The sequence below is a fragment of the Rhinopithecus bieti genome, unplaced genomic scaffold (assembly GCF_001698545.2).
Source record: "Rhinopithecus bieti isolate Rb0 unplaced genomic scaffold, ASM169854v2 scaffold_6481, whole genome shotgun sequence".
Taxonomy (NCBI): Eukaryota; Metazoa; Chordata; class Mammalia; order Primates; family Cercopithecidae; genus Rhinopithecus; species Rhinopithecus bieti.
This window is the reverse complement of record NW_016805314.1, coordinates 3940070-3965731: the sequence shown is the minus strand read 5'-3', so window position 1 is coordinate 3965731 and position 25662 is coordinate 3940070. Positions and strand designations below refer to the sequence as shown.

At 48.1% G+C, this 25662-nt stretch overlaps 3 protein-coding genes across 9 annotated transcripts in view; 1 reads left to right on the top strand and 2 right to left on the bottom strand.

Annotated features, from left to right (window-relative positions):
- Window positions 1-1128: 1128 nt before the first annotated feature.
- Window positions 1129-13495, bottom strand: ACAD8 (acyl-CoA dehydrogenase family member 8). Of its 2 annotated transcripts, none has more exons than XM_017872170.1 (11): window positions 13287-13495; window positions 10117-10217; window positions 9513-9682; window positions 8180-8289; window positions 7720-7796; window positions 7197-7334; window positions 5771-5906; window positions 5578-5675; window positions 5059-5211; window positions 4311-4413; window positions 1129-1881 (listed from the first exon to the last, which is right to left on the bottom strand). In XM_017872170.1, exons 1-11 carry the CDS (start codon window positions 13393-13395, stop codon window positions 1829-1831), a joined length of 1248 nt encoding a protein of 415 aa, XP_017727659.1. In that variant the 5' UTR covers window positions 13396-13495; the 3' UTR covers window positions 1129-1828. The 2 variants fall into 2 exon arrangements, 1 of the variants encoding a protein (XP_017727659.1); XR_001885645.1 differs by lacking the exon at window positions 1129-1881 and adding an exon at window positions 4656-4818.
- Window positions 13496-13596: 101 nt separating this feature from the next.
- THYN1 (thymocyte nuclear protein 1) lies at window positions 13597-18666 on the top strand. Of its 6 annotated transcripts, none has more exons than XM_017872172.1 (8): window positions 13597-13693; window positions 14084-14160; window positions 15679-15857; window positions 16615-16683; window positions 17039-17131; window positions 17699-17794; window positions 18004-18154; window positions 18476-18666. In XM_017872172.1, the coding sequence occupies exons 2-8, from the start codon at window positions 14118-14120 to the stop codon at window positions 18520-18522; spliced, it is 678 nt and encodes a 225-aa protein (XP_017727661.1). In that variant the 5' UTR covers window positions 13597-13693; window positions 14084-14117; the 3' UTR covers window positions 18523-18666. The 6 variants fall into 6 exon arrangements, with proteins under 6 accessions (XP_017727661.1, XP_017727663.1, XP_017727664.1 ...); XM_017872174.1 differs by having other exon boundaries at window positions 13606-13697; XM_017872175.1 differs by having other exon boundaries at window positions 13611-13693; window positions 14101-14160.
- A 2577-nt stretch (window positions 18667-21243) lies between these two features.
- The window catches only part of VPS26B (VPS26 retromer complex component B), a 22149-nt gene continuing 17730 nt past the window's right edge, over window positions 21244-25662 (bottom strand). Inside the window, exons 7-9 of the mRNA XM_017872133.1 lie at window positions 23680-23855; window positions 21888-22030; window positions 21244-21533 (exon numbers count right to left, since the gene is read on the bottom strand). Of these exons, the coding sequence (XP_017727622.1) occupies window positions 21387-21533; window positions 21888-22030; window positions 23680-23855 (466 nt within the window). The 3' untranslated portion in view covers window positions 21244-21386. The remainder of the gene's footprint in view (window positions 21534-21887; window positions 22031-23679; window positions 23856-25662) is intronic.

Sequence of the window (25662 nt, the reverse complement as noted above, 5' to 3'; positions counted from 1 at the left end):
TCTCACTCTGTCACCCAGGCTGGAGTGCAGTGGCATGATTGTAGCTCACTGCAGCCTCAACTTCCTGGGCTCATGCAATCCTCCCACCTTAGACTCCCAAGTATTTAGGACTTCTGGTGCGAGCCACCATGCCTGACTACATACATTCTCATAAAAGCTTAATTTGAATCCCTTCCTCCCTCATCGCTTTTATAGATTGTTGCCTTCTCAGCTTTATACAGATATATCATCACCTTGCAATACAGCTCTTAGCTCCTCTCTTAAATAAGGCCTTGGATGGCAGAAATACATTTTAAACTTTGTAGTATACTCACGCCTTGTCCTCCTGCAGTGCCCAGAAGTTCCTTAGTGTGCATTCAAAAAAGATAGTATTTTGACACATATTTTGTTCTCTCGAAACATTGGCTTGTGGTTAATGTCTTGCGTATTTTTTTCAATGGGGATGAGGGGATGGAGTAATGTAATGATAAGTTATAACAGAGTTCCCCAGGCTGGGCACAGTGGCTCATGCTTGTAATCCCAGCACTTTGGGAAGCTGAGGTGGGCAGATCACTTGAGGCTAGGAGTTTCAGAGACCAGCCTGGCCAACATGGTGAAACCCTGTCTCTACTAAAAATACAAAAATTAGTCGGATGTGGTGGCTTGCGCCTGTAGCCCTGGCTACTTGTGAGGCTGAGGCATGAGAATTGCTTGAACCGCAGAGGCAGAAGTTGCAGTGAGCTGAGTTTGCACCACTGCACTCCAGCCTGGGAGACAGAGCGAGACTCTGTCTCAAAAACAACAAAACAAAAAGCAAACAAACAAACAAAACAAGGTCTCCTAAAGTCCCCATCTTTGAATCTTACTTTAATTCTACTTTCACACGTCATAAACAATGCTTAGTTTGCAAAGTTATTAATAATTAAAGGAGCTTGCTTTTTAAAAGCCAAATTGGACGAGTTTTATTATTCCAAAATCCAGTTAAGTGTTTAATCAAATATAATTAAACATTTAAAAATAGCTGTAAAGGCTTACAGATAAAGTAAAAATCAACTTTAGTAGAACCAGAGGTGGTGAAGGATAGATTTATCAATGTGATTAAAAATTTAAAAGAGGAATAGCTTCAGAAAAGGAAACAAAACTCAAAAAAAAAATTCAAAGTGTTTATCATGAAGAGAAACACTGCATACCATTCCTAGACCACAGGCTTCTTAATATGAAACCCAACGAATATTCAAAATTCGAAAGTCTCAGCCCTTGATATTTAGGCAGTCCAGAAGTAGAAATATACCCTAAATCACAGCTTAGGAGTAAGTTTCCCAAGTATCCATTTTATCATGATTTACGTTCAGAGGTGTGCTATCCAGAGAAACCTTCTGCCTCTGCAGCTGTGGCACAGAAAACAACACAGACAGGAGGGCACTCCCCCATTTCCCCTTCCCACACCTTTGCTCTAGAATCAGGAAGGGCCTCAATGCAAGTCCCCAGGCCCCTAGAGGAGGGATCCGGTGAACCAGCAAAATGCAGACTAATCAAGATAAAGTGGATCCAAGAAAGGACTTCGGTTTGATGGTGAATCTTCACTGGTCACCTTTCTGGCATTAGGAAAACAAGGTAGTATGTGTTTTTCCGACATTTCTCATTTAGGCCAGCTCTTCTGGTTCCACTGGGGATTCTGCTCCAGTCTGAGACCCGATGCTGCTACCAACACACAGGGTGCAGGTCCTGCCCCAGAGGAGCTCAGCCCTGGGGTCTAATCCATGATCCCTTTGGAACAGAGTGGCCCACATGGCACCACTCAACACTGACTGCGGTCGCACTGAACACCAGGCCAGAACAAGTGTGGGCTCTACTCCTGAAGCAGGCTTCTAGAGATCAGCATCCTCATCACTTCATTGCTACCTGTAAGAGGGAGGAAGAAGGAAGAATTTCATAGCAGCCAAGTCTAAGAGTTTCGTAAAGCTCTGACCAGGCTGCTCCAGGCCTAGCTCAGGGTAGCTGTAGATTTAAACTAGAATCATTGCTTTTAGCCTGGGAGGGATGAGATTTTCAGAGACTTCTCTACAAAGTACTGAAAATGTCCAGAAGTAATATTTACTTTTAAAAAACTTATTGATAGTAAAATGCTTATATAAAGTTTAAAAGGCAGAATAAAACAGTATCTATGAGATAATCCTAATTAAAATTAAAAATATACCAACAAAGGCAGAGTAAAATGATTAAAAGGAGATATACCAAAATTACGTTCTGGATGTGGAAACATGAGTGATTTTTTTTTTTACTTTTCTTTTCCTTTTTTTTTTTTTTTTGAGACAGTCTTGCTTTGTTCCCCCGGCTGGGGGGGAATGGTGTGGTTTTGGCTCACTGCAAGCTCTGCCTCCCAGGTTCAAGCAGTTCTCTCGCCTCAGCCTCCTGAGCATGTGCCGCCATGTCCAACTAATTTTTTGTATTTTTTGCATTTTTTTTAGATGGAGTCTCACTGTTGCCCAGGCTGGAGTGCAACGGCACAATCTTGGCTCACCGCAACCTCTGCCTCCCTGGGTTCAAGCGCTCTTCCTGCCTCAACCTCCCGAGTAGCTGGGATTCCAGGCATGTACCACCACGCCCAGCTAATTTTTTGTATTTTTAGACAGTCGGGGCTTCACCAGGTTGGCCAGGCTGGTTTCCAATTCATGACCTTATGTGATCCACCCGCCTTGGCCTCCCAAAGTGCTGGGATTACAGGCGTGAGCCACCGTGCCCAGCCAATTTTTTGTATTTTTAGTAGAGATGGGGTTTCGCCATGTTGGCCAAGCTGGTCTCGAACTCCTGGCCTCAAGTGATCCACCCGCCTCAGCCTCCCGAATTGCTGGGATTACAGGCATAAGCTACTGCACCCAGCTTACTTTTCCTAATTTTATAAGGTTTTAACAATAAATACAAATTTCTTTGGTAATCAGAAAACTGATTTATAAAAGAACAAAAACATTTTCCCTGAAAGGAGGGTATTAATCATTTGCTTCACCTTTAGCAGTGGCCTTTAATGCAAAAAGAAATATAAACTCCCTCGAGCAATCAGTAGTTACATCATCTCAAATAAAGCATAAATTGTAGATTTATCCAACAGTAAAGTCCATGATGAAACAAAGTGGTAAAGTGATAAGTGTCCCAATTCTTTTGTAAGTGGGTGATGGTGAGGCCTAAAATAAATGTTTTCCCGCTTACTAGTGCAGCGTTGAGAGACAGTCAGAATGAAGGCAAAGTTTCCCACGCGTGTAAAGCTCTGTGAGAAAGCAATTCCAAGAGTAATGGAAGGAAAAAGACTCTGGGGAATTCCGTTTGAACCCTGGCAACGGAGCCCATACACATCTTTCTGGAATGAGGTTTGAAGCAGGCAGCAGTCTAACCTGCGGTAGCCTGTGACTCTGACATTAACACCAGAGTGGTGGGTCTCAAAGTGTGGTTCTCAGACCTGCGGCAACTTCACTTGAAGACTTGTTGGAGATACAAATTCCCAGGCCCACACTAGACCCTCTGGAGCAGAAGCTCTGGGGTTGAGGCCCGCAGTCTGTGCTCCCATGCCCTCCAGGCGATGCCGGCACAGGCTGAGGTTTGAAAACGGTGCTGTGAAAGGGGCAGGGAAGCCCCATTATATAATGTTTCCAGCAAGGCAGCCTCACGTTGCTTCACTGAAGTCACTCGAAGAAGCCTCTGCTCCTCCTGCTTTTCCAAGAGTCGTGTCGTTTCAAGACTTCCGCACTGGCTGTAGAGAGTGGAGACAGCCAGGCTCTGAGCCTGACCCCAGTGGCTTACATGTTTCCTAGACAGAATGTCTGTGACTACCAAGATACCCATAGACTGATGGTTTATTTTATTGAAAAATACACTAGTAATATTGAGACAGGTAACTTTTAGGCCATCTGGCTGATAATCAATATAGAGCTACTGATGACCATACGGGCTCACATTTGCCCTGTACATCACTGTTCTTGGATCCCTGAGGACCACGTACACTATCGCCTTAGAGAAAAGCCACGGCTGTAGTTTTCAACATGCTTTTCCCATCCATGATCTCAGTTCCCCCTTCTCGCAAATCTACAGAAGAGCAGCAGCAGAGTGATGTGAGCCCCCACGGAGACGAAGCTGAGTCTCTGGACTCCAGGCTGGAGCTGCTTTTGTGCACCAAGCCCCTGCCAGAGCAGCTCTGTGGAAAGTGAGGGAGGAGGAAGCCTGGAGACAGACAGGGCTTGACTGGACCCTGAGGTCCAGGAGGCACGGGGACAGACACACTGGGGAAAGCAGCGATCCCGCCCCCGTTCTGAAGGAAGAGAATAACCCCTGGCAATTTTTACCTTCTAGAATCTGGTGGACCCTGGAGTCCCGCATGTACTGCTGGACAGCGTAGTCCTTCAGGTAGCCGTAGCCCCCATGCATCTGTAAGGCCTGGTTGCAGATCTGCAGGGAGACAGGGACTAGATGTCTTGGACTCCGGGAAGACTGTGGAGCAAGCAGCTTCCCTTCCTACCCAGCCCACGATCTGGCAGCCCGCCGTAAACTAATGAAAGAACCACAAAGAGCCAAGCTCAAAGACGGCCTCCACATTCTGTACAGTTAGAGACAAGGAAAGTTCACCTACTAAGCTTGTCAGTTCCCACCAGACAGGCGACTCAAAGCCCTCTGGCCCTCTCGCTTATTACCTGCCAGGCACAAGCTGCCCACAGCCACCCTGGCTGGGATAAGAAGTAGTTACGCTTCCCCCTAGCGGCAAAGCAGCCTCAGTGTAGCTCCGCCCCTGACAATGTAAACATGGCAGAGTGCTAAAGTTGGGCTGCTGTGAACCTTCCAAAGGTGGTTTCTCACCTAGAACACAACCAAACAATAGTGACGTAATGAAGTGTGTAATGGCATGCAGCAGACCTGAAAGCCAGCGATGAGAGCTCCCACGCAGGCCGCTCCTGAGTTAATTCATATCCTTCAGCTTAAGGTGATCCCTGTGGCATTCCAGGAGGGCTTTGTTCCAAAGCTGACCATGCCTCTCAAGACCCCTGGGCCTAGCAGCTGTTCCCTGTCCATCCCAGGAGAGCCAGAGGAATCACTTACCGCAAAGCATTCATCTGTAGCGAAGAGCTTGGCCATGGAGCACAAGGCGACTGCATCTTTCCTCTCTTCCTGCAGAGCCACTGCTGCATTGCGGATCATCAGCCGTGCGGCCACCAGCCTTGTTGCCATATCAGCCAGTGTGAATTGCAAGTACTGCAGCACAGGGAGGAGAGAACCAGACAAGACTGAGGGGCTTAGACCAGCACCTGGTGCAGGAGCCTTGCTGAGACATCTCTGAGGCACCTTTTTCTAAGTGATCCAAAGCTTCACAGTCTCTTGCTTTTTCTAGAGGACATTTATTGCTTTATAAGTGCTGAGTCCACTTCACTCACCCAATATTTTAGTATCAGTAAAGACATCCTGAGAGAAGACGGACAGAAATAAAGCACAAGCTCTGGCTAGGACAGTGGTGGGACTGGCAGAGGAATTTCCCGGCTTCTCTTCTAGAAAATGTGGGCCCTAGAGCAGGTCCCGGGCTGCAAACAGTGGAAAGCCATGTGGAGGCAAGGGAGAGGTTACCTGGTTACTGGCCAGAGGCTCTCCAAACTGCTTCCGGACCTTGAGGTGGTCTCGGGTGAGGATGACAGAGGCGTGAGCAGCCCCCAGAGAGCAGGAAGCTAGAGGGGAAGAGCGCCGACGTTCCAACTGAGCTGGAAAACAGCCCTGCCGGTCCCAGACTGCCACCTCCCTGCCGCACCCCTTCGTGTCTCACCAATGTTGATCCTCCCTCCGTTCAGTCCTTTCACGGCAATGAGGAAGCCCTGCCCCTCGTCCCCAATTCTGTTGGCCAAAGGGACAGCACAGTCTTCGAAGATCACGGCTCGTGTTGGCTGCGAGTTCCACCCCACCTGGCAAAAATCAGGGACTGGGTGGCTGCCCAACAATCCAGCAGGCAGGGTGGCCTTCCCTGGAGACAGAAGCCTGTGAGGTATGCGTTTCAGCACCCACGACTTAGACCCGGGAGAACTTAAAATAAGGAAAAGAAAAGTTCAGGTTTAAAGGCCTGTCAGCAGTCAGAAAGGTATCTGTTTCAGCTAAACATTTTCTAACGTATTAAGAGAATCTACTTCCTAACGTCTACCCTACCTGACTAATCTACAAACACTTCTCGTAACTTCTTTCAGGATTGTGACACCAACTGCCCTCAATTTCAATGCCTCTAATTGAAAACCACAAACTATCTAAAATCTAGTTCCTTTCTGGCTCTGAAAATATGACTGCCTTTATATCATTTCCTTGCTCTCTTTTGTTGATAGGATAAACTTTATTTCTAAGACTTTTATTGGAGGTCTTCCTGCCCAGGAGTTAGCATGGGCTTTGCATGTGGGAGAAGCCTAGGAAATGGCTGCTGTGTTACCAGAGAAGGGGGTGCTAAGATGCATAACGCCTTGTAGTTACAGAGGATCAGGAAGGATCCTGTAGGAAAATATGGAAACCTGAGGAGCTATGAGAAAGAGGTACACTTAGGAGTCATTTCGTCACCTGCCCTCTCTCGCACAGTCCCCCCATAACAGTACAAACTAGAGAGATTACTGCTTTGAGCATCTGGTCTAAAAAGTGTGAATGGGTCTTGAGCCCTTATTACCAATTACGGTTACATAATCACAGGTCTCCTGTTCATGCCCTGGCCATGGCGGTTCTTAATCCTAGAAGTGTCTTACTTTTCAAAGTACTTATAGTACCTAAGTGTCCTTCTGAGGTTGCTGAAATACCCACAATCATCTCCAATGAGTTTTATTTTTAATCAAAGAAGAAAAAGGGACCACATGCCTTCCATTACTGAGACTTGTGGTCAACACCAGGTCTTCTCTAAGTGTCTCTTCCTGGAGCAGCAAAGTGCACCAACATAAGCAGCTGGATAAGGAACACAGGCCAAAAGCAGAGCCGGAGAGGTCAGAACACTCACTAACAGGTGGCTTGTAGACTTCCCTGGCAAAAGCTGTCACTTTCCCCAGAGGCCTGGTGTCTCACAATGCCCTATTATATTTTATATGCTCCTGTTGAAAATCCTAATAGAAGCAACTGCTTCAAAGGTAGGTTAGCAAGTATGCAAACCTGTTTTCTGAAATAGAGCAGGAGCTGGGCTGGCAGGTGGCAGTCTCATAACCTGAACTGTTTCCTGTTCAACAGCCACTCACCTTTTTCTCCTTCTTGCCAAAGCTGAGGCCAGGGGTCCCCTTCTCAACAACTATGCATGAGATGCCCTTAGGGCCTGGTCCTCCCGTTCGACACATGACCACATAGATGTCTGACTCACCACCACCACTGATGAAGGCCTGCAGGGGTAAAAGGGGTACAAAAGGACCAGGGAATGCACGAGTTCTCACACCATCTGGGAACACCACTGGGGTCCTCCTCACAATAAGGTCTAATGGCACAGAGACTGAGGAGGGGTAAAAGGTAGCTGCAGTGACTGCAGAATCAGAGATACAGTTCAACAGAGTATTAAAAGGATAGACAAAAGTCAATGAAATGATCTGGAATCAGACTAGGAGAGATAGAAACAGTGAGAATAAAGAAAGAGAAATGGGTCACAGGTTCTCTTCCCAACACATACAAATCCTACGGGAGTATTAACCCACAGATGTGAAGGAACCAGAGGGTGTCAGGAGGAAGCTGGGAACAATTTCCAAGGTGCTCTGGGAGGACGCACACTCGTACCTTGGAGCCATTGAGGATGTAATGATCTCCCTGTTTCTTAGCGGAGGTCAGAAGAGAGGCAGCGTCACTCCCGCTTCCTGAGGAGGGATCAAAAGGCAGCAGAGAGAAGCTGAGAAGTTCAGTGAGGTCGAGGGAGCCCAGCACAATTCTATCTCCTAGGAAATCTTCCCTAAACAGACACTGCTCAGAGTGTGCCACTGCAAAATCTAGGTGGCCAAAGGAACTCTCTGTACTTGGTGGAAACTGCTCTTACCAGTCAGGCCACTGTCCACCTCCCAACACACCAGATAGGTCTCTTGGTCCTTGTGACGTCAGGTCATAGGACTCTATTACTCCTCACCCAACAGCTTGATAAACAGTGGCCCAATGTGCCAACAGGCTGGGAGGAGTGCTCGGTGATGCCATCTGAGCAGGCAGCATCTCTCCCTGCTGTTATCTCAGTGCAGTGTGGCAAACCCACCTGGTTCAGTGAGGCAGTAGGAAGCAAACTTCTCCATGGTACAGAGCGGTGGGCAAAATGTGTGCCTCTGTTCCTCATTTCCAAAGCTATCAATCATCCAGGCACACATGCTGATAGGTACACCAAGAAGAAAAGACATTGACAGAAATAAAGATGGGAAAGAAAAAAAATTGGGGGAGAAGGCGAAAGAGAACAAAGGGCAGGGCAGTAGAGTAAAGCAGAAGAGTGGGAAGGGGAAAGTCACAACTGGGAAGATTCTTTAAAGGAAAAGGCTGGATTAAAACATATTCCTGGAATAAGGACTACCCAGAGATAACCAGGCTGAGGTCCTTCTCACCAGGATGTCTGTACTACTTCTAGTTGGGTTACAGGAGCCTCTAAAAATCAGAGAGTTACATGTACTTTCTATGAGTAGTTTCTGTTACTTCCTCAAATCACTGGCAGTTCCATCTCTGGATTGACGAAAAAGGTGAGAGGGGTCGGGCGTGGTGGTTCACATCTGTAATCCCAGCACTTTGGGAGGCTGAGGCAAGCGGCTCATAAGGTCAGGAGTTTGAGACCAGCCTCACCAACATAGTGAAACACCATATCTGCTAAAAAATACAAAAAAATTAGCCAGGTGCGGTGGCGTGTGCCTATAATCCCAGCTACTCAGGAGGCTGAGGCAGGAGAATCGCTTGAACCCAGGAGGCGGAGGTTGCAGGGAGCTGAGATCATGCCACTGCACTCTAGCCTGGGTGACAAAGCAAGACTCCATCTTAAAAACAAAAAAAAGAAAAGGGTGAGAGGACCCTGATCACTTTATTGAAGAAGTCTCCTGGTACCAGCTCAAAATAAGATTTCTGAGGAAGCTGGCTGACCTGATTCCCTAAGCAATACACAGGACGACAGAATCAAGTCCAACAGGCAGCAGCAGACCTAGCGTGTACCTTTTTCTTTTTTGAGATGGAGGGCAGTGGTGCGATCTCAGCTCACTGCAAGCTCCGCCTCCTAGGTTCACGCCATTCTCCTGCCTCAGCCTCCCGAGTAGCTGGGACTACAGGCGCCCGCCACCACGCCTGGCTAATTTTTTTTTTTTTTTTTTTTTTTTTAAGTAGAGACAAGGTTTCACCGTGTTACCCAAGATGGTCTCAATCTCCCGACCTTGCGATCTGCCCGCCTTGGCCTCCGAAAGTGCTGGGACTACAGGCATGAGCACTGCACCCGGCCCCTGGTAAGTCCAGTTTCTTGAGGACACTCAGCCTCAAAAGATCCATCTTTTTCCTATGAATCTGAACTCTCACAGTCAGCCCATGTGGGTACTTCATTGTGCCTTCCAAGCTTGGGCACTCACTTGTGGATGCTCATATAGGCTGTGGTGCTGGTGCAGCCTGTAGCCAAGGCTTCAAAAATGACAGAGGTATCAAGCCGTGACAGTCCAGACCCACCCACATCTGTTTGTACGTAGACCCCTCCGAAGCCTAGCTGGGCTGCCTTCCGCATCACATCCACCGGGAACAGCTCCTATGTGTACAAAAGAGAGCAGGGTCATCAGCAACTGATTCAGAGACGGCCTTCCTTTTAGAGGGTTCAGTGAGGGGATTCGGATGCTTGCACATGGGAGAGCATATGAATTCTCTTAATATGCCTGTGTGTCATCTTACAGTGGTTATCAGTTAACATGGGTCCTGTAAAACTTTTCTGGCATTAAGAAGTTTCTTTTATTATCTATAGAACTGCCTTAGTTTTATATCCAAATCTTTATTCAAGTAACAAAAAAGAGTTATGTACAAGATGATCAGGATGCCTTCTAGGAAAAATCATCCACTACCATATTCTTACTTGCAGTAAGAGTTGGTAAATGGAGGAGACATTTAACACTTAGATTATTAGGAGACGAAGATAAAGGTCTGCCTGAGACATCTGTTAGAACGTCTAAGCACAAGAAAAACTCCTACCTTCTGGTCCCACTCTGCCATATTTGGAGCCATCTCCCGGGCAGCAAAGTCAAAGGCCACTTTCTGAAATTCCTTCTGCTCTTCATTAAGTCCCAGAGAAGCTGTGGGCAGGATTGCATATACTCAGTTCCAGGGAAGGGTCAGGGAAGAGTGTTGCCAACAAGAATCATGAAGCTGTGAAACTGGATCAACTGTAGTTATTTCCTATACACAGTACAGCCTTTAACAGCTAGAGAATGGCATCTTCTATCATTATTCCACTTGTCATATGGAGAAAGGACAGTTCTAACACACATCCAGATCAACCTAGAACAGGATAGGGGACTTCCAGACATCTCTTATCCTAGACACTTAGTAAAATGCAGTTGTAGACCCAGAGGTCGAGGCCACAGTGCTAGAATTTTGGTTATTATAACTGACACTAAAGAGCACTATGGGCCGGGCGCGATGGTTCACGCCTGTAATCCCAGCACTTTAGGAGGCCGAGGTGGGCAGATCACCTGAGGTCAGGAGCTCAAGACCAGCCTGACCAACATGGAAAAACCCCACCTCTACTAAAAATACAAAATTAGCCGGGCATGGTGGCACATGCCTGTAATCCCAGCTACTTGGGAAGGTGAGACAGGAGAATCGCTTTAACCCGGGAGGTGGAGGTTGCAGTGAGCTGAGATCGCGTCATTGCACTCTAGCTCGGGTGACAGAGCAAGACTCTGTTTCAAAAAAAAAAAAAGAAAAAAGAGCATTATAGGAAGACTATGGTGCCATACTTGACAATAATTTACTTCAGTGCCTACAAGCGACGCAGTCCTTACAAAAGAACACAAGTGCAGGTGCCAGAGTCTGTTCCTCGGGACAAATCCGGGCATCAGTAATGGCTGGCTATGCAAACCTGGAGAGGGCACCGTGTTCTGTGATCAGTACTCTCATTGAAACAGGAAAGTCAGAAACAAAGAGTTCTGAGGATTAACCATCGGGCTGCCTTGAGAAGCTCAGAGCAGAAACCAGTGTTGGGTATTACTCTCAGGAGCAGAGTTAGGGATAAACAACTCAGGGTTCTCGGACCGGGGTCAGGCCATTTATTCACACAACTTTGTACAAGGGTTGCTGTTGCTGTAGACCATGGCTCAAAGATCATTCCCAAAAGAATGCTTATTGGGTGTTTACTAGGTAGCAGTGCTGAGGTTACAAAAATAAATATGATCCGGCCAGGCGCGGTGGCTCACGCCTGTAATCCCAGCTCTTGGGGAGGCCAAGGCAGGTGGATCACTTGAGGTCAGGAGTTCAAGACCAGCTTGTCCAACATGGTAAAAACCCTGTCTCTACTAAAAATATAAAAATTAGCCGGGCATGGTAGAGTGTGCCTGTAATCCCAGCTACCTGGGAGACTGAGGCACAAAGAATTGCTTGAACCCGGGAGGCAGAGGTTGCAGTGAGCTGAGATTGCACCACTGTACTCCAGCCTGGGCGACAGAGCAAGACTCCATCTCAAAAAAGTAAATAAAAAGATCCATTCACACAAAGGATGACCTCAATGGTAATAATGCATTTTATTTCAATCCTAGCAAGAGCTCATTAAATGTTAACAAATTTTCTTCTTCTGTAAATAGCTACTTCCTAAAACAAACAGTTCAAGGAACCACAGGCTTAAGAAACAAATCTGAGTTGCAATCTATTGGAAGGAAATAGTTTAATGCAAATCACATGCATAAGTAAACACAACATAACTACCTACGTTCCCAGAAGGAAATACACTATAAAAACAAAACAAATACCACCACTCATGAACTTTGCCAGTGACTAGCAGAGTTCAAGATGCCAATACACAGACACTAAAAAGGTAAAGCTAAATAGAAAAACAGTCCAAATGAAATGGGAAAAGCCTTTTACTGCAGAGCAACTCAAGGGTAAGCAAGATGCAAACAACAACAAAACCCACCTCTAAATAATTCCTTATCTGCTTTGGTATCAACCAGGGTAATCTTGGTTACCAAATTCTAAGTGCTAGGACAGGGCAGCACCTCTTGAATGGGTTTTAGGACATGGAGAAGAAAACAGTATTCTATGCCTTACTGTATTTTATAGGTCTGATGTCTAAGGGACTTGCTCTGTTGTAAAGAAAACTCTCACTTATTTAAAATAAATTTAAAAATATTTCAGAAGAAAAAAGTGTTTATAAAGGTGCTTGGCAGAGAAATCACAAACTGGCCAGGTCTCCACCACTTCTTGTTACATTCACATTATTGTTTAAACCCTAAAGACACTCAAGTTTGTCGGCTCCGGTAGAGTTTCCCACTTGCAATAATTATTTTTCCCGCATGAGTTTCAACACTAGAAGTGTCTTATAGTCAGAGGTGTTAAGATACCAAATCTTTGTGTGTGAGCAAATCTTGTACGACCTGGAGCTCTTGTTCAGCTGCCACCATCAGTACCCAGCCAGCTTCTTACATTCTCACTACCTTTATGACCCACTGTTATGAATTTAAAAACCAACGAACCCAACAACAACAACAAAGTCCCAAGTTTCTTCATTTCTCTAAGCATCCGAGGGTGACCGGCCGCAGGAGGACCCGGGCGGGGGTGACGGACCAGATGGGGACCTGGATGGTGGTGACCGACCGGAGGGGGCAGCCGGGCCGGCGGTGACCGGCCGGAGTGGGAAGACGGGCGGGCGGTGACAGGTCGGAGCTGGGAGCCGGGCCGGGGGTGACCGGCCGGAGTAGAGAGCCAGGCCGGGGGAGTGACTGGCCGGAAGGGGAGCTGACGCCGGGTGGACTGGATGGAGCGGGGAGCCTGCAGTCCCTCGCGGACATACGTCCGCCAGGGCTCTGGACACCTGTCCTCCTGCCCGCCCAGTAGATCCTTACGGTCGATGCATNCCCGGGCGGGGTGACGGACCAGATGGGGACCTGGATGGTGGTGACCGACCGGAGGGGCAGCCGGGCCGGCGGTGACCGGCCGGAGTGGGAAGACGGGCGGGCGGTGACAGGTCGGAGCTGGGAGCCGGGCCGGGGTGACCGGCCGGAGTAGAGAGCCAGGCCGGGGAGTGACTGGCCGGAAGGGGAGCTGACGCCGGGTGGACTGGATGGAGCGGGGAGCCTGCAGTCCCTCGCGGACATACGTCCGCCAGGGCTCTGGACACCTGTCCTCCTGCCCGCCCAGTAGATCCTTACGGTCGATGCATGAGCTCAAGCTCCGGTGGCCGGTCTGGACGAGGGCCCGGAGACCGCCGGGCAGGCAGCCGAGGCTCGCCCCGAGGCGCCTGCAGCCTCTCGCCAACATCGCCACTGCAGCTTCGCGATCAACTAAAGGCCTGAAAGCCTCCGACCTTTGCTGCGCTCGCACTGGCTGTACCTGCGACCCGGCACCGTCTGCCCCACTGCACCCTGGGGGTTGTAGTCTTCCCACGAGCCCTGACAACCCAGGTGCCTGGTGGGCTCCAAACGGGGCCACGACTACAATTCCCAGAAGTCCTCGGGGCCTCGGCGCCGCAGAGTCGCACCGCCCCCCTAGCGCCGCGGGGTCGCGCTGCACCGTCTCCGGCGCGGGGGCGGCGGACCGCAGCCACGTCTGCAGAGTGGTGGGTTTGTAGCCGGTAGATTACTTTATCATCTATATTGTCCATCCAGTTGCTCCTCATAATTAGCAAGGGTAACAGGGTAACACAAGGCTTACTTATATTCACCCAACAGAAGGGTCTCTGTGGAGCCACTTCCCAGTGAACTACATACTGAGAGAGGGGTTCCTGGGCGAGAAGGACCAAGGAAAGAACCGAGAAGAGTTCAGGGACAGGTTATGCGAGATGGAAATTGCGCAGATAACGGAGGGAAGGAGTTGAGGGGCTCAAACACAGGTGTCTGTGTTTCGCAAAAGTTGGAGACGTTCTAGGCTGCCTCTCGTTGCCCCCATCTCGCTCTGCGCGGGTTTTGGAGGACATTAGCATTCTTTCTTGTATCTCCGTTGATTCCAGAATCTTCCGCACTTCAGTCCCCTGCAGGGTGACCATGTCGAGACCTCGGAAGAGGCTGGCTGGGACTTCTGGTTCAGGTGAGCTGCCCCGAGGCTGCACAAAGGCAGCCCAAGAAAGAACCTTTCTCGAAGAGCGTGTTTAATACTCTTCATTTTTCACTCCCTGCTTGTTGAGAGAACCCTTTGTGATTTTTTACTGAATTATCCTTAATCACTCTCCATCTTCTTTGTCTCACCAAGCTCCTACTTAAGAGTTACTTTTTCTTGTTTATTCAGGCAATGTTTGTTACGCACAAAGACTGTTTGCGATACCAGGTGGCGTGCTAACGAATGCAAAGCCCCTGCTGGCGGGTAAACTGCAAACAGATGTGATGGGGTTCAGGAGAATGGATTGCTACGGTTGTGGAGGGAGGAAGCACAGGAAGGCTTCGAGAAGGAAGTGGGATTTGAGCCCAGCCTTGAAGAATGGGAGACTCCATGGGCAAAGTTTGGTACTAAGAAAACGTGATGTTGTTTTTATATTCACAAAGATGGATGGCACTCTAAGTGGATGGAGGAGGAGGAACATTGGAAGGTGCAGAAAGTACCTCTTTTGGTAATGACAGGGGTTCCAGATATACTACAGCACATTGCAGTTATGTATCAATATGTGGTGTTTGCAGTGTGCCTGTTAACTCCTAAGGGGCCATCAGGAAAGTAGGTTAGGAAGGTATACTGGGTTCAGAGCATTAGATACCCATAAATAATATTTAATGACAATTGATGTAGGGACTTTGACTAAATTCAGAGGCAGTATAGTCATTCAGTAGCTTCAGATAGACCTCAGTGACAGGTGCTGACCTCATATCTTGACTCCACCATTACTGGATGTGTGATCTGGAGCATGCTTCCCAGATGAAGAGTACATCTCACAGGTTATGTAGATAAACCGAGTTAAGGTTAGGGTAACACACAGACCTTGGGCCCTGTCATATAGTAATCGAACTTAGCTACTGAATGCCTACTGTGTTCCAGGCACATTCTAATTGTCTTGGGATGAAATCGAATCATCACCATTTCTACAATGTCCTAAATGAACTGTTTCTTTCAACTTTTATTGGCACCTTCAAGGAGCAGAAAGGAGACAGGCCACGAGCCACAGTGAGCAAGAGAGAAAGAAGCATGAGATGAGAATAATAATGCTTTTATTGAGCATTTATTGTAATGCCAGGCATTGTCTAGGCCTTTTGTATTATCTCATTTAAGCTTCAAAATAGCTGCAAGTAGGTGCTCAGTTTCCTTTTCCCTATGCAAAGGCATAAAAGAGAGAGTGAGGAAAGGAAAACATTGACTACTGTCAGGACTTGTAATCCTGAACAGCCCTGTAAGGTGTTCTTATCCTATTGAATACATAACCCAGAAGACATCCTGTAAGGTAGGTATTCTTGTCTAATTTTTATAGATAAGGAAAGCTTCTTAATGGTAAGATTAAGGTCTTGCAGCTGGTAATGGATCCATGATTTGAATCCAGGCCTGACTCCAAAGCGTAAGCTTTCTCCATTATGAAACATTGCCTCTAACAAGCATGATCTTTTCTTTTTGCTTCTCCTGTTGCAGACAAGGGACTCTCAGGAAAACGCACCAAAACTGAGAACTCAGGTGAGGCATTAGCTAAAGTGGAGGACTCCAACCCTCAGAAGACTTCAGCCACTAAAAACTGTGTGAAGAATCTAAGCAGCCACTGGCTGATGAAGTCAGAGCCAGAGAGCCGACTAGAGAAAGGTGTAGATGTGAAGGTGAGATCCTTGACCTGTCTCCAGTCCCTTCATGGTGGTTTTTAAATGGGGTTCCATCCCCAGCTTATCTTTGAAGGGTAGGAAAAAAGTAAAAATGAATAAAATCGGCAGGGTTTATTATCATCAACTGGTTTATGAACCTACCTAGGGCAGGGGTTGGCTAACTTTTGCTACAAAGGGCCAGATAGTAAATTTCGTAGGCTTATGCGTGTTAGTCTGTGTTGCAACCCTGCCCTTGTAGCAAGAGAGTGGCCAGAGATAATACATAAACAGCTGTGGTTGTGTTAAAGTTCAACTTTATTCACAAAATCCAGCATGGGGTTAGATTTGCCCTGAAGGCTATAGTTTGCCAACCTCAATCTTAGGTTACCTTTCTCTGACCACCTGCCATGCTCCTAGGTGTCTCCCTGCCAACAGTTGATGTATATTTCAGGGAGTTTAATATAGCCTGGGAAAAATATAAGCAGAAATATTATAGAAGAAATATAAAGTGAAATGCAAGTATCTAGCAGATTGCTTTATCATCTGGATTATCCATTCAGCTAATCCTCATAATTAGCAAGAATAACAAGGTAACACAAGGCTTACTTATTCACCCAACAAAAGTGTCTCTGTGGAGCCACTTCCCAGTGAACTACGTATTTCCTCTGTAGCCAGTGGCCCCTCTCACTGTTGGGGAAGGAACTGTCTCCTTCCATATATGCTTACTAACTGGCCAAGGATTGTTTAATGATTGAATTTATTTTCTCTTGCCTAGTTCAGCATTGAGGATCTCAAAGCACAGCCCAAACAGACAACATGCTGGGATGGTGTTCGTAACTACCAGGTGAGAGGGTAAGGAGGAGGCACCCTGAGACCCAGGTGGGATAAATGGCTGCCTCCTCCTCCTCCTGACTTACTCAGTAGCAGAACCTCTTGGCCAAGGTTGCCTTTTTCAGAACGAAACCTGATCACGTATTTAAAAATGCCTGAAGTATGCCGCATGAAATCTGCAATTTGCCTGTGTTCTGGCCAGTGTCCTGGTAAAAGTCTGGGTGTCCTGGCAAAGGAGAAGGACTTTCTAATGAATTGAGAAGTGCAAACAAGAAAAACCCATCTATTAAAAGCAGACTTGATGTCTGCTAAAAGCTAGTACTTTCCAGCTGATGGGAGGATAGTTACTCTTTCTTCTCCCGAGACAGGCTCGGAACTTCCTTAGAGCCATGAAGCTGGGAGAAGAAGCCTTCTTCTACCATAGCAACTGCAAAGAGCCAGGCATCGCAGGACTTATGAAGGTTAGTTGGACAGGTTTTGGTGTGAATCCCTTTCCCTCCGGGGAGACTCACTTAAGTACATATAAAGGGATACACCTTAATTAGGTAACAAAAAAGTACACTCCCCCCCACCCCATCCCCTTGTACAGGAGTAGGGAAAACTGCCCTGGCCCGTCCCTGTACGACAACAACTGAAAACAAAGCAGGCCTTCATTTCAGGTCCCACTAGCAGACTTCACTCCACCTCTTAAGTCTTGATCTCACTTGAAAACAGGCCTGATGGTAGCTCCTCCAAGCTTATCAGGATAAAATTACTAACTGTGCAGGTGGGAAAAAAACAGTGGTACCAGTAATAACCTTTGCCATTTGTTTTAGAGCATATTTTAAGATTTTGTAAAACAGAGTTGATTTCCTAGTCTATATATTAGACTTTATATTATTTCCAAATTTCTGAGCCCCCATTGGCTCTACAGCAAGGCAGATGGGGTAAAAATGTTCAGGGTAAGAAATGAAAGTTGGATATGGATTAAAGATTGGCTGTGGAGCTGACTGCAGGCACATGATTCAAAACTTCTGTTTTGGTTTCAGATCGTGAAAGAGGCTTACCCAGACCACACACAGTTTGAGAAAAACAATCCCCATTATGACCCATCTAGCAAAGAGGACAACCCTAAGTGGTCCATGGTAAAGACTGTGCTTCCATTTCATGACAAGGGAAGGATGAACAAGGGGAGGAAGACGGTTGGGGTGACTGTAGGTCAAGGTACACAGCCCAGCACTTACTCACATGAGGTGATACTGATGAGACAGGAGCTTCCTGCAGGCGGTTAAAAATACAGTGGGCAGAGTCAGCCTACACACATCTTTCTATCATGTACCCTGTTGTCACATAGGTGGATGTACAGTTTGTTCGGATGATGAAGCGTTTCATTCCCCTGGCTGAGCTCAAATCCTATCATCAAGCTCACAAAGCTACTGGTGGCCCCTTAAAAAATATGGTTCTCTTCAGTCGCCAGAGATTATCAATCCAACCCCTGACGCAAGGTAAGAGTGGGCCCTCTCCTATATCGTCCGTATACCAGAATGACCTCATGAATTCCCACTTACTAGCTGATGAAACTTGGGCATGGTACCTCACCTTTCTGTCAGCATCCTCACCTGTAACATCCATGAAGGAGGGAATGTGGCCTGAGTTACCTGTTACTATGACCCAGTACTCTACAGTGCTTGGCACCTGGTAAATAGTTTTGAACCAATGACTGCTCGCCTTAGTACCATGTAAAATGTACCTGTGCCTGGCACAACTTTCCTGTTCAAGAGGAGACATTAGTACCTAATTCTTCCTTTTTCCTTTTTTTTTTTTAGAAGAGTTTGATTTTGTTTTGAGCCTGGAGGAAAAGGAACCAAGTTAACTGAGATATTACTGCTGGAATGGGCAAGAAATTACTCCAAGACAAAAAAGGTGTGAGGGGCTTGCTTGTTATGCTCACCTGGGCTTGTGTAGCTAAGTAGTTTTTGTGTACTTTTTTCAATAAAATAATATCAAAGTTGAAAAACTTTTCTTCTAAAACCACACTGAGTGCAGTGGGATACTCCCCGCTGCAGACCTCTTACCTCCAGGCAGGCTCCTCTGGCCGCTCCAAGATGCAAGGCTGCCTCCACCGTCTTTCTTCATGATCACTAGTAGTTCTGTAGCAAATTGCAGGAGGTAGGGCTGAGACGCTCAGTCTGGTAACACCCACTGGAATGAACTTTTCTTTCTACACCAGCCTTGCTCACCTGCCCCTTACATCATCTGGCTCCCACAGAGGTTTAAACCATCCCATGAGCAGTTCTAGGTAAATTGCCAGATAGGGATAAGAACTGAATTCATTTCTCAGCCGTATGCTTGTCTCAAACAGGTGGCTAATAAAGTATTCATCATTTTCCACCAGGGGCTATACAGTGAGAGCACAGGCACTATGTAGGGAAATCAGGGCGGGGATTTGTCTTTCCCCAAGTGTCAGAGATGGGACCGTGTAAGACGGAAGAGACCACAGAACTTGGTGGACCATGGGCACAATGCCTCCAAAGCCACAGGGGCTTCCTTTAATCAGAAAGACCATTAAAACAAATCATCTTCTTTTAAAATACAGCCATTGAAAAGATGACACATTAAGAAACATGTAAACACTGCAGCTGCTTAATTACAAGTTGCACTGCTTGATTTAGTACCTATGCACTCCCAGGTTTGGGGACCTTAAGAGAGGGTGACAGGAGCCTCCCCTCACTTTCACAGTTGGATAGAGAAGGCAAGACTGTGGGTAGAGTAAGAGAAAACAGAAGACCTGGCTTGTGCACAGCACCTGAGAGAATCAAAGCAAATTCTACCTTCTAGTTCTCCCAGAAGAAAGGTTTAAGATGTTAGGAAGGTTGGAAAATGAACGTGTGTTGTCAATTGGGAGGCAAAGGAATTGACAAATGCTTCTAGTCAGAGTATCAGCTAGGAAAATGAGGCATACAGAGCCTGACCTCATGCTCTGAAAAGGCAAGGAACCCAGAACCTGCCTCCCTCATCCACTTAAGCCCCAACCTTGATCATCAAGGGCAGCGCCTGGGTGGTCCTGTTCCCATGAGGATTGTGCGTCGCACCTGAACACGAGACCCAGCATGGGGAAACAACCTTGCTGGCTTTTTGGTTCTGCTGCCCCCCAGTTTACCCTCCGCAGGCTACCCCAAAATGCCTCTCCCCTCCAGTCTCAGCCTGATCGCATGAGCCCTGCCAAAGACCTGAGACTGCAGCTGATCTCGGAAAACAGGAGTCTTCCTTTCCGGCACCTAACTGCAAGGTGACACAGGAACCAACTTCTTAAACTTTCCAAATGACTGAAGAACTCTGACCGCCAAACACTGTACGCTGTTGGCCCAGTGGGCCTGCTTGGTCTTTCTAAATAAAGGGAAGGAGGCCAATCGAGAGTATGCCTGTCATTTCCAGGGAGGCATAAGAAAAAGGACACTAAACACTTTGCCCTACCATATGGCCCCAGAGCAGAGGCATAGAGGGAGAAGTGGGCCTTCCTCTCTGGCATAACAAGAATACTCGGCAAGAGTTTTTTATATGTGTTTTTTAAAAGCACACAACCAACGGCTCCACTTGGGTCAGTCAACGATGAAGATGACATTTGGCAAGCCCAGAAATGATTTGGAAGTGTGGGGCAGGCAGCTTTCTGCCCAGGCCTCTGGTCTCCCGTGTAACGCTATAGGAGAGGGTAAAGGGGCTTGGCATTAGTAAGAAGCAGCCTTAGGCAACGGTTCGAAAACTAAAACCCTCAATTCCAGAAATTAAATGGAGGGTGAAGGAGAGAATGAGGGTTCACTCTCAGCAAGGGGGGAGGGATCGAAGGCCCATTCCTAGGATTGGTCTTAAGGAAACAGGCCCTTTTTGTTAAGGACTTGTTGGGTCAACATGGAGTAACTACCTAGAACAGCCCAGAACTTGGGTTACCGAGTGACGACATTGAAGGCAGGCAGTTTGCCATGGCACTGATCTTCGCTTGGGGCTGGGTTCAGCTCTGGGTTCAACAGCCTGCCGCCATCCGTGCATCGACACTGACCCCAGGGCTTCCTCTGTTCCCAAGGCATTCCAGCAGGCTTCTGTTCCAGGACATTACGACAATCAAAGAGGATGGAGAAGGGAGGTGCCTGGGTCCCAGCAGTTGAGTGGCCCAGAAAGGAGGTGGCCGTGGGAACTCAGATCACCACTCCAACATTCCCAAAGAGGTAGCTTCCCAATCATGAGTCTTCCCCCCTGCCTTTAGGGGGGTGGCCCAACTCCTGCCACTACCTAGAGACAGTAGAGGGAGTACAAGATGTGACCAACGCCAGGGCCCTTTGGGCGCTCAGAATCCAGGTGTCCAGGGACCATGCTCAGATCCTGGGATCAGGAGCTCGAGAGCCCAGGAGCCCAGGATGGCGTGCTCTCTGCTCTCCCTCCCTCTAAGAGCAAGCAGCCGCGAGAAGGTGTTTTTGCTCATGTCCCCAGCCAGAGAGGCTGGCTTCCAGGATGCTACCTCTTCCTATCCCACATCGGCCACAGAATCCCAAGGAGACACGGCTTCCCACCCCAAGCCCCTTGGGTTCTCCAGAAAAAAGAATTTAAGTCAAAAACATGATTTGTTTTCAGGTTGCAAGTAACGGGTCAACTGAGCCTCACAAGGTTCGCCCCCGCCCCCAGCCGCTGGTGTTGGTAGATGGGGGTGCTGGGTGGATGCCCAGCATCTTCTTGGCCCTGGGGGGCCTACTGCCTGCAGTTGTTGTCAGACAGCTGGCTGGGGGTCCGCACATCACCCAGGGAGGTGGTGCCCTCGAAGCGCTGTGAGGCGATGGCCGCCTGGTGGGACATGCTCTTCCGTACGATGTCACCCTTCCGCCACAACACCACTTCCTGCAGAATTGAAAGGGGGCGGTGTGACACCTTAGAGGGAGGCATGGGGACAGGTTTCCAGAGGCTCCCAACTTTGTCCTGGGGAATCTTGGGTAAGGACCTCCTCTGCTTCTCTCACCAAAGGCAGCAGCTGCCAGCGCCTCTGGTGTGGGCCAAAAGGACAGGTGGCTGCAGGAGCAGCCCCGAGGAAGCAGACTCTAATGCCAAGTGGGGATCCTCATTCTTGTTGCGCAATTGTGGGCGACCTGATGTTCCCACCTCTTGGCAAAAATGGAGCCTGACCTTTCATAGGAAAGACAGCCTCCTGTGCTGTCCCAAGGGCATCGGGGCCTGGAGGAGGAGCCTGGCCCTCACCTGCTGCTTGAAGTAGCGCCGCTCCTCCTCGTCTATCAGCACCAGGTTGAGGTAATAGCGCACAGAGAACTTCTTGTTGATGTCCCGCATGGTGGGCGTGAGCTCATACCCTGCCAGGAAGAGCCGGATCGGGATGGACTCTCCTGCAGGAGGAAGGCAGGAGTCAGCACAGTGGGCAAGGTGACGCACTCTCCCTTATGCCAGGTCACTCTGACCACTGCAGAGAGGCCACTGGAGTGCAGCACAGGCGCACTTCTGCCTTCTGGGAAGGTGCACTCGCTCTGCTGCCCAGCAGGTGGCTGAAACAAAAATGTGACTTTCCAATTTCACTCCAGGTCATGTTGCAGCTTCTTATGTCTCCTCCAAAACAGAGAGCAACTGAGTGGGAACAGCACAGGGGTATTATTAGTATAAGCATTTTTTGATTACATGCAATATGTTTAGTTTTTGGGTTTTCAAGAGGCAGCTGTCAAAGTCCAGTTAAGTCACCATTTCACCCCGCAGTTCTGATGCCATCTTTCTCCATTCTCAGTGTACACCCCCCAAAATACATCCTCCCTCTTGTGTGGACTGGCAGGGTGGTATGGTGGTCTGGAAAGGAGAAAGTCCTCACTATGGCCTCAGTTCTGCATGAACTGCTTTTCTGGTTTGTGAGTTAAGTCTGCTGCTTCCTCTGGACCTTCGTTTTCTCATGGGGAAATTAGAGAATCGGACGGCATGATACTATAGATCCCTTCCAGCTCTAACATCAGGCCTTTTCTAGTATCAGTGCAACAAAATCAGGGCAGTAATTCTACCAAGAAAGACCAAACTGATAATGTGGTCTAAAGCTAAATATAAGCCATCTTATAATTATCTGCTGTTTTACATGGATTCTCAGTGACCCATTTCATTTGTACAGGAAAAATGACAGCTGGCTCTATTTGCACAGCCAGTGACAAAATGGGACATCAGAGAGTGTCAGGAGAGCTTGGTCCCAGCCCTCCAAGGGCCTGGCACGGTAACACCCGAGTGTCCCCAGAGCTGCAGGCAGCTAAATCTGTGGCACTCCTTCCACACAGAACAGCCTGTGGGAGTAAATGGAATAAGCCAAATAAAACCCTGGAAGCACCACGCACTTCAAAATGAAGACAGTCTTCACTGTTCCTGAAGAGTGGCTAAAGAGCCAATGAAGAATGTAAACGATTGCTTCTTCCAGATAATCATGGTCCCCAAATGACAAAGGGCTTCCAGCTCCACTATCCCAGATGTAACGTTAGCTCCCTGGGACTGGGAGAGGACGCTTCCAGCAAGTTCCAGGGCTATCTGGGCACCTGGTGGTGTTGGCTGAAGTATCTAGTAATGCTCTTTCTACCTGACAAGTGAATTCAGAGAATAAATCGGTGCTAGAACCAAGTCACAGACGGCTGCTGTGCAGGCGTCCCTTGCTCCCGAGCGGCAGAGAATGCCAGAATGTCAACAGGAAGAGGTAGAAACCTGTTCAAACCATATCTGCTCAACCTGGACTTTTCAAAGCGACGCTTGAGGTTCAATCTTAAGTACAAGCCCAGTATATTATCCCAAGTCTAAGCGGAACTTTTCAGGGTGAAGATGGGATAGTAGCCTGAAGTTCTACATACTCAGCCTTCCTTTTCTTCCTTATTGGCACCCACGGTGTAAACTGGGAGATTAATAAGTTACAGGTTAAGAGGACATCTTACTTCGACAGTGTAATCCCCCAAGCCCCTCCAGAATTCTGTGCAGGACATGGGAGAAAAGCTGTGGTGGCCGAGGCCTGGGCTTAGAGTCTCACCTCGCACTGGTGCCCCGTCCATGATCTCGTACTTGGCGATCGTGTCGTTCTCGTGGTACACGTTGGGGCCTGTACCTGTCGTTTCTCGCTTGATGATGTCTATCTCCATGTGCTTGATTTTGATTCTCACCAGCAGGAAGTATATCTTCCCTACAATGACATCTTTCAAGTGGTATCTGGGGAACAGAAAGAACAGGAAGATGTTGGTACTGTGGCCGGACCTTTCTGTTTCAGCAGAGTGCACACGCCACGGCCAAGCGTGCTGGTTAAAGGTCCAGTTGCAGGACACGCTCACCCATCACTGCCCACACGGCTGTGGCTGAACAGGTTCCCAGTGTGGTCTTTACTTGGATTAAAGTAGCTTCTCTCCCTTCCACATCCCACGCAAAGGACATCTCTCCGGCATGGTACCCATTCATGTTTGTTCATCTGCTCTATCTCCCCAGCATGCAGCTGCTTTAGTACCTTTTATATTTGTGTTTTTGAAAGATATCCTAATGTATGAGAGACTAGTCCCACAAGTGCAGGGACCAGTCTCTTCCTTCCTCTGATCTCCACACAATGTCTTTTGGGAACTGGGCCTGGATGGCTCAAAGCACACAGTTCTGTCTGCTCTAGGCCGACAGGCCAGGCAGCAGCAGTAGAGCAAGAAGAGCAAATTACTCTCAGCATCAGCACCTGCTTTCTGGGCTCCGCTGGCCTGGCCTTGTGAGCTGTTACAAAGTGAACCACATTGGGTAACACTTCCTGACCCTCAAGCTTTTCTCTTTGGGTCAGTCAATAGTCTACATGTGCACAGCCTGTATGAGGCGTGAGAGAGAGAGAGAATAAAATCTCAAAACCTGATGCTCAGCTCACAGGATAAGAATGCTGGCATAGACATCAGAATTCAGCCTCCTTATATTACAGGTGAAGAAAAGAAGCTGGAAGAAAAGAGATCATGTTCTCTTGGATAACCAGGATGTCAGTAGGGGGTAGAGAAAGGTGGTAAACCCAGGATCCTAGTCCCCAGGCTGGAGTGTTCCCCACTGTTTCACACCACCCTTCTGTGCACAGCCTACAGGAAGATTGCAGACACCTGAGGAAACAGCCTCAGCAAGTTTGCAAAAGCAGCAGGAGAACACCTGTGCCATCTTACAGGCGATGCTTACAGACCATGGATTCGAGATGTTTTCAAACTCCTACAAATCACACATTCCTTTATTCTAAATGTTATATGGAAGCAAAAGCTGCTCCAGGTATGAGCAGGGAGAGTTAAGAAAACAACAACAAAAACGCTGCTTGTGGATGGAAGAAAAGTGGAAGGCCAGAGGGTCTAAAGACCCCGGCTCCTCTGCCACCTCACACATTCTGTGTGTTTGAAACCCACTGACCTGGTCCAAGCTCCTCCATCCTTTTACAGATGAGAAGCCGAGGTAGAAAATGTTAGTACCTGCTAACCTCAGCCCAACTTCTTAGTGGCAGAACATGACCTGGTTCCGAGTCCGGAATTCTCTGACACAGAAATCAGGCACTTCACACAGAGCAGCCCGCGGTGCGAGGAGAGGTGTGGTCTGGAAGCGTCCTGTTCCTGCCTCTAGAGCACCTTTTCCACACCAGCTTTGGTCTGGCCTGCACTGCTGACCAGTGGCTGCTTTGAGCTCCTACAGGTGGCACAGCTGCCGGCCTCTGCCTTCACCAGGTGGCCAGGGCAGGAGTGGGTAGGCACTTCGGATGGCCCCTTTCTGGGCAGAACCACAGAGGCCTGAGGCTGTGAGGAGAAAGGGGAAGAGCCTGTTCCCATGCCAGGCCCAGATCAGCCTACTTGCCCCACTCTCTGTTCACTGGTGGGCTTAGGCCAGGCAGAGCCAATTCTGGGTCACACTGGTCATTTTCCTGGGGCCCTCTAGGTGCCAGGCCTGCCAGGAGAGAAAAAAACACCATTCCTTCAACCCTGTTCCAAGAACCACGTATGTTCCTAGTTTTAAAAAGTTCTGTTCCTTG

What these genes read in the sequence shown, in the direction of transcription:
- THYN1 (XM_017872172.1), top strand. Translation starts at nt 14,118, where the DNA reads ATGTCGAGACCTCGGAAGAGGCTGGCTGGGACTTCTGGTTCAG. An exon ending in AGAAAGGTGTAGATGTGAAG is followed by an intron (nt 15,858 to 16,614) that starts GTGAGATCCTTG and finishes TCTCTTGCCTAG; the next exon opens with TTCAGCATTGAGGATCTCAA. An exon ending in ATGGTGTTCGTAACTACCAG is followed by an intron (nt 16,684 to 17,038) that starts GTGAGAGGGTAA and finishes CTCCCGAGACAG; the next exon opens with GCTCGGAACTTCCTTAGAGC.
- ACAD8 (XM_017872170.1), bottom strand. Translation starts at nt 13,395, where the DNA reads ATGTTGGCGAGAGGCTGCAGGCGCCTCGGGGCGAGCCTCGGCTGCCTG. An exon ending in GCCTATATGAGCATCCACAA is followed by an intron (nt 8,290 to 9,512) that starts GTGAGTGCCCAA and finishes TGTACCTATCAG; the next exon opens with CATGTGTGCCTGGATGATTG. An exon ending in ACATCCTCAATGGCTCCAAG is followed by an intron (nt 7,335 to 7,719) that starts GTACGAGTGTGC and finishes TTACCCCTGCAG; the next exon opens with GCCTTCATCAGTGGTGGTGG.